The 7,022-nt window shown below is 42.9% G+C and overlaps 2 protein-coding genes across 3 annotated transcripts in view; one reads left to right on the top strand and one right to left on the bottom strand.

The window, feature by feature from the left end:
- Window positions 1-6,364, top strand: part of Dnajc14 (DnaJ (Hsp40) homolog, subfamily C, member 14) — a 10,177-nt gene extending 3,813 nt beyond the window's left edge. Inside the window, exons 4-8 of one of the 2 annotated variants that reach the window (XM_013021020.1) lie at window positions 3,058-3,164; window positions 3,354-3,485; window positions 4,228-4,388; window positions 4,477-4,579; window positions 4,972-6,364. In XM_013021020.1, coding sequence (XP_012876474.1) covers window positions 3,058-3,164; window positions 3,354-3,485; window positions 4,228-4,388; window positions 4,477-4,579; window positions 4,972-5,182 — 714 coding nt within the window. In that variant the 3' untranslated portion in view covers window positions 5,183-6,364. The remainder of the gene's footprint in view (window positions 1-3,057; window positions 3,165-3,353; window positions 3,486-4,227; window positions 4,389-4,476; window positions 4,580-4,971) is intronic. The other variant, XM_013021027.1, reaches the window with a different exon arrangement.
- The window catches only part of Ormdl2 (ORMDL sphingolipid biosynthesis regulator 2), a 4,505-nt gene continuing 2,728 nt past the window's right edge, over window positions 5,246-7,022 (bottom strand). Inside the window, exon 4 of the mRNA XM_013021057.1 lies at window positions 5,246-6,568. Within this exon, the coding sequence (XP_012876511.1) occupies window positions 6,433-6,568 (136 nt within the window). The 3' untranslated portion in view covers window positions 5,246-6,432. The remainder of the gene's footprint in view (window positions 6,569-7,022) is intronic.

The following is a 7,022-nucleotide window of genomic DNA, read 5'->3' as shown; positions in this document are numbered from 1 at the left end:
CAGGAGAGACTGTAAGACTCCTATCTCCAATAAAGCACCAGAAAACCGGAAGTGGCGCTGTAGCTCAAGTGGTAGAGCGCTCGCCTTGAGCTGAAGAGCTGAAGGACAGCGCCCAGGCCCAGAGTTCAAGCCCCACGACCGACAAAAAAAATAAATAAAGAAAGAAAATAAAAAAAGAAAAGAAAAAAATGTATTTTTGAAACCAGTTGTAACAGGCAGTGATGGACTTCACATGGCCTATATGAAGTCTCTCTAACTAGGTTGGGGAAGAGAGTACCTCAGTTGCCCCTCTTCCCCAGCAGAGGAGGAATTTCTTTTTTTTTTTTTTTTTGGTCAGTCGTGGGGCTTGAACTCGGCCTGAGCGCTGTCCCTCAGCTCTTCAGCTCATGGCGAGCACCCTAACACTTGAGCCACAGTGACACTTTGGGTTTTCTGGTGGTTTTATTGGAGATAAGAGTCTCACGGACTTTTTCTGCCTGGGCTGGCTTTGAACCTCGATCCTCAGATCTCAGCCTCCTGAGTAGCTAGGATTACAGGCGTGAGCCACCTGCGCCCGGCTAAAGGAGGGATTTTTAAACATGGGGAAACTTAGCTGTCTTCTTGAGAGGCAAAGAGTGCATTTTAAGTTTTTTTTCAAGACCGAATAGGAGAAAACTGGCTATTTTTTGGTACTCTTGGAGTAGAACCTGGAGCCTTGCAAGTGCTCTACTGAGCTATATTCCCAACTTTGAAAACAGGCTATTTCAAGAGCAGCCCAAAATATTAGATGGAAGGAAAATGCAACATGAATCATAGGTATGTGTTTATGTACATCATATATGAAAGTACACTTTATCGACGAGAGAATGTGCAGGTGCTGTACCGTACAGTTGAGGGGAATGGTTTAATGCAAGTGTACAGTCAGATTGCAATTAGAGGGCTGGGAGTGTGCCTCAAGTGGTATAGCACTCTCCTAGAAAGAGGGAGGCCTTGGGCTGGGAAGGTGGCTCAGTGGTAGAGCACTTGCCTTGCATGCCTGAGGCCCTGAGTTTGATTCCCCAGCACCACATAAGCAAAAAGAAAAAAAAGCCGGAAGTGGTGCTGTAGCTCAAGTGGTAGAGCGCTGGCCTTGAGCTGAAGAGCTGAGGGACAGTGCCCAGGCCCAGAGTTCAGGCCACACGACTGGACCCCCCCAAAAAAAACAATAAAATGGAGGCCTTGGGTTCAATCATCAGTCCTGGAAAAACAAAAGATATTATAGGTAAACATTATTGCCATTTTTAGGATTATGATTGTTGTTGCTGGGGATCAAACCCAGGGCCTTGTGCATACTGGCAAGAGTTCTGCTGAGCACTTCAGGCCTTACTGTTTGTTGCTTCTTTCTGTACAAGTAAAATATAAGAGGACTACTTCTGAGTGTATGGAGTTGGATTTATTAAATGTCAGTGTGCAGATTATCTCTATGGCTGCATAACAAAGAGAAATAGGCAGTTTTCCTTAACAATTAGAGGTGTACAAGAAGCCTCCATGGGCTAGCCATGTAGCTTAGTGGTAGAGTGCTTGCCTAACATCCATGAAGCCCTGGGTTTGATTCCTCAGTACCACATAAACAAAAAAGGCCAGAAGTGGCGCTGTACCTCAAGTGGTCGAGTGCTAGCCTTGAGCAAAAGAATTTCAGGGATAAGGGGCTGGGAAGGTGGCTCAGGGTAGAGCGCTTGCCTTGCATGCATATGCATGAGGCCCTGGGTTCAATTCCTCAGCACCACATAAGCAAAAAGAAAAAAAGCCGGAAGTGACGCTGTGGCTCAAGTGGTAGAGTGCTAGCCTTGAACTGAGAGCTGAGGGACAGCGCCCAGAGTTCAGGCCCCATGACTGGACCCCCCCAAAAAAAAAAAAAAGAATTTCAGGGATGGTGCCTAGGCCCTGAGTTCAAGCCCCAGGACTGGGGCAGGGAGGGCGGGGGGAAGCCTCCAGATCTGTAATTCACCAAAGAACCAAATGAGTTTGGTGGAAAATGAATGACTCTTAAGAAGATAGCCTCATGTAATTTAAAATAACTTTATCCTTAGTTACTAATAGATTTCTTCTCACTTTCATGTCTTTTAGCAGACATTCCATCTTGGGAAATAATTTTTTTTTTTTAACTCGGGTTTCTTCATCCTTTACAGCTCCTAAACCCCAAAGTTCGTTCTCTCTCTCTGTCTCTGTCTCTTTTTCCCCTGGACTAGAGTTTCTAGTTGTCTTCTTTTAGAGAACCTAGATCCTGTTGACCATGTCATATTAGCCTGGGAATATGGGAAGTTTCATAGCATTCTTTTATTTAGCATCCATGAGGAAGGCTGGGGGGTGAGCCTCAAGTGGTATTTGGGCAATGAAAATGGGACATTCAAGGCTAATACTTGTTATGGAGGAAAGACTGAAAAATGTATAAAAGCGTAGGAGAATACCATATGCTATTTAATTTCTGGAACAGAAAGGCAGATGATTGTAGTAAGTCTTGGAAATGAATTTTTTTTTCTTTTTTTGAGATAGTGTCTAACTAGATAGGTAGCTCAGGGTGACCTGAAATTCCCTTTGTAACCTAGGCAGACTTCAAATGTGATCTTCCTGATTCAGGCTTCCTGAGTACTGGGATTGTAGGCATAAACCACTATGTTAGCTTCAGATATGAGATTTTTCTAGTAGGAAAAGAATGAGTGTGAATAACATTTTTGAAACTCTGATGATTGGTAATACAACTACAATTCAAGGGCTTTCAATGTTTGTTAGACAGGATGACCAACCATCCCTACGTGCATAATTGACATAATTCCAGGTAAAATGAGATAGTGGATGGCCAGATTGTGTGCTACATTCTTCATATGTATTCTTACTTAATCTTCTCAATCTGTAATGGATAAAATGTGAAATATTCAAGGTCATAGAGATGACACCTGGGACCTGAACTCAGGTCTGTTTGCAGAAGCAAAGTAGTCATTAAGGAAAACTGATTCTACAAAACTTTGATATGGGAATGGACCCAAGATAGGGGTATAGCGTTGGAATGGATTTGTGATGGTAGGTTCTTTGTCGTGGTAGGTTCATCCTGATAAAAATCATCATCCTCGGGCTGAAGAGGCCTTCAAAGTTTTGCGGGCAGCTTGGGACATTGTCAGCAACCCTGAAAAGCGGAAAGAATATGAAATGTAAGTTGGAGATGGGAAATGGTGAGGTGAAATAGATTAAAAAGTACCCAATAGGAGAGGCCCTTGGACTTGTAGCTAGAGACTGTCAGGAAGAGGGAACTGAATGAAGTTCTTTTCTAGCTAGTAGGGCCTCAAGAGGCAAATAGGTCTGTCTCTTTGTTCCTTCCTCAATACTCTAACTTAACAAAGCCTTCCTTTTAGGAAACGAATGGCAGAGAATGAGCTGAGCCGATCAGTGAATGAGTTCCTATCCAAGCTGCAAGATGACCTTAAAGAGGCAATGAATACTATGATGTGCAGCCGATGCCAAGGAAAGCATAGGTATGAATTAGGAAGACAGGGATGGGAGAGCCACAACTCAGAGGTTGGGTAACTAGAATGAGGTGTGCATGTGTGCAAGGCCCTGAGTTCAAATCCAAGAATGGGGGAGGGGGAAGGGAGAGGGAGAGAAAGAGAGAGGGAGATGGAGATGGAGATTGGGTAGCCAAACATGCTTCTTGACTGAGGGAAAAAACAAAAACCTGATAATTGTGGGATACAGATGATGAGTAAAAAGAGCCTGAGGTCCCTCCACTGTTGCTGTATTACAAGAGCTTGAGAATTCCTTTGCTTGTTTGTAAGTGCGTGTGCACGAGTCCTGGAACTTGAACTCAGGGCCTGGGTGCTGTCCCTGAACTTCTTTTCCTTAAGGCTAGCGCTCTACCACTTGAGCCACAGATCCACTTCTGGCTTTTTCTGAGTATTTTATTGAGTCTCACAGACTTTTCTGCCTGGGTTGGCTGGTTGGCTTTGAACTATGATCAGCAGATCTCAGCCTTCTGAGTACCTAGGATTAATTATGAGCCACCAGAGCCCAGCAAGACTGAGGATTTGAATTAGCAGGAAGAAAACAAAATTAGCCTTAAGATTGAAAGCTGAGGGAAGCCTGTACATAGGCATATATAACAAGTAGAGATTATTTTTAACTTTGTTAATATATTTGATTGTAATGATGATACACTACTGGCAGTGCCCTTGGAAGACTTAACAAAATATTAAGTACTGTACTTTTATTTGGTTGCAGGAGGTTTGAAATGGACCGTGAACCTAAGAGTGCTAGATACTGTGCTGAGTGTAATAGACTGCATCCTGCTGAGGAAGGAGACTTTTGGGCAGAGTCAAGCATGTTGGGCCTCAAAATCACCTACTTTGCACTGATGGATGGAAAGGTCTATGACATTACAGGTACCTTTCTGTCCTCTGGAAATCTTCATACTTCATCTTGTGTACTCTAAACTGTGATTTTCTGGCTAATTGTTTCTCCATTTTGCAGAGTGGGCTGGATGCCAGCGTGTGGGAATCTCCCCAGATACCCACAGAGTTCCCTATCATATCTCATTTGGTTCTCGGATGCCAGGCACCAGTGGTCGCCAGAGGTAGGTGGTGTTCCTTTGAATTATCTATCCAATATTTCAGTTTTTTGTTTGTTTGGCTAGTCTTGGGGCTTGAACTCAGGGCCTGGGCACTGTCCCTGAGCTTCTTCTGCTCAAAGCTAGAACTCTACCACTTGAGCCCCAGTGCCATTTCCAGCTTTTTCTGTTTATGTGGTACTGAGGATTTGAACCCCACAGCTTCATGCATGCTAGGCAGGCATTCTACCACTAACCCTATTTCAGTTCTTGGGTATGGTTTCAAATGACTTGCTGTTTAGAATACTTAAGTGCCTTACTTTCCGGGAAGTCTGGGAATTGACTCAGTATAATCTTAGGTAGCTATATTACTTAACATCTCTTGGCTTATTCATTTATTTCCACCCCCCCCCCACCAGAACCACCCCAGATACCCCTCCTGCTGACCTCCAGGATTTCTTGAGCCGGATTTTTCAAGTACCCCCAGGCCAGATGTCCAATGGGAACTTCTTTGCAGCTCCTCAGCCTGGCCCTGGGGCCACTGCAGCTTCCAAGCCCAACAGCACAGTACCCAAGGGAGAAGCCAAACCCAAGCGGCGGAAGAAAGTGAGGAGGCCCTTCCAACGTTGACACCCCTTCTCTTCTTTCCTCAAATAATGTCAGGGAGTCAAAAGGGCTGTGTATAGCGCAGGATGAAGTTTGTTTTGTTTTATTTTTAACTATTTCGAAAAGGGAAAAATTTATGCTTCAGTTGTTCACTCAGTACTTGTAAGAAGCCACTTTTCCTCCTCCCCAACACCTAGGAACCGAATCTTGTCTTCTGACAATACCAAAGAAATAGGGGGTAGCTAGAGCAAAGAACCTAGGTCCTAGACCTAGGCTAGACAGTATATTCCTTTACGGTGTGAAAACTGGGTATTTCCCTAAGGTCAGTAAACGATTGTCTTACTTGCTTTTAGGGCAAATGACACCCCCTTTTAAACTGAGTGTATTTTATTTTAGGGGGAACCTCCTCTTTTAACCTGAGATATTAGTCAAAAAGAGAATGAGAAAGCATGTAGCCCTAATTGTGAAGAGGCATAAGAGTTCAAAGAGTGGAAATGGAATTTTTCCTCTGACTTTTCACCTTGTGGGCAGATTACCCATGTCTGGCTTGTTGCTGCAAGGATGGCCAAAATTAATAATTTTTAAAAAGCAGACTCATGCCCTCTACCCTTGGGTGAGGGGGAAGGATAAAGGGACTTTGCAGAAGCCCCAATGTGATCCAAGGGTTTGTATTTTTTTAAGTTTGTTCATATTTGTATGTACATATCTATTTAAAGCCAGGGGATTATCTTTCTATAAATATATAACTGGCAACCTATATCTTCCCTTTCTTCTTTGCCCACATAGTTGGGGAGCCCCTTTTCTCAATTCAGAATCTTTTCTCTGCCAAGTTAGCTGAGAGTGAAGGAAACCTACTATTCCAAAGGAGAAGGGATAACAAATGATTTAAAATTTTCTAAGTAAGTCAGTGTGCTGTATTTCCTTCCCGGCATTATGACATCACCCTATCCTTGCTGACAAAGTGGCAGCTGAAAAAAATTATTTTTATTATGAGGAAAATACACAGCAAAACAGAACTAGAAGGTGGTAGAGAAGGAAAAAGCTGCTCAAACATGGATGGCATCCTGTTACACAGGGTGATTTGGCCATTAATCTCATCTGCCTTTCCTGACTCAAAGTCTTGTCTTTAACAGGAGCACCAATTTCTAATTCCTTTGCTTCCTGGGAGTTTGGGAAAGGTTCTATAGTTCTCAGAATGGAGAAGTGAAAAAAAAAATGTTAGTCTTCGTTCCAGTGCCTTCTCCATGCCTATGTAGTTGTCTTCAGCCCATCCTTCAGTATTTGTTGATGCCAAAGAGACGAACCCCATGGAATTGTGGTAACTTAGGCAGCAGTACACTGAGCAGTGAGGTAGTGTTGATGAGGAAATGAGCAGCATCATACTTCGTGTAGAAGCTGGCCAGTAGGTAGCTAGAGAAGAGAAAAAAAAATAGGATGAGTGTGGTATAGATGTTTCTATCCATGCTCATGCTTTTCCAATGAGTTTCTATTTTAAATGACTAGGTTGGTTTGTTCTTTCTTATTTTTTTCTTTTCTTTTTTTTGCATGTATTCCTTGGATATTGGAAAAGCTTTATCAATATTTATTTTTGAGTTGAGGATATAATCAGTACCTTTGATTGGAGACTATAAATCTGTGTTTATTTCAGCCTATCTGACTCTTTAAGAGTCCTCTCTGCTTCCACTTTCCCCAGTTTTTGAAGTCTTTCATTTCTGCCTTTATTTGCATCTTATGGAACTGTAAAATTACTTGCTTTTATTTGGAGTTTTTCTTTTTTCTTGGTCATGGGGCTTGAACTTTGGGCCTGGGCACTGTCTCCAAGCTCTTCAGCTCAAGGCTAGTGCTCTACCACTTTGATTTTTTT

Source organism: Dipodomys ordii, unplaced genomic scaffold, assembly GCF_000151885.1.
Source record: "Dipodomys ordii isolate 6190 unplaced genomic scaffold, Dord_2.0 Scaffold3, whole genome shotgun sequence".
In the NCBI taxonomy this organism is placed as follows: Eukaryota; Metazoa; Chordata; class Mammalia; order Rodentia; family Heteromyidae; genus Dipodomys; species Dipodomys ordii.
Note: the sequence above shows the minus strand (reverse complement) of the source record. Positions and strands in the feature narration are given on the sequence as shown.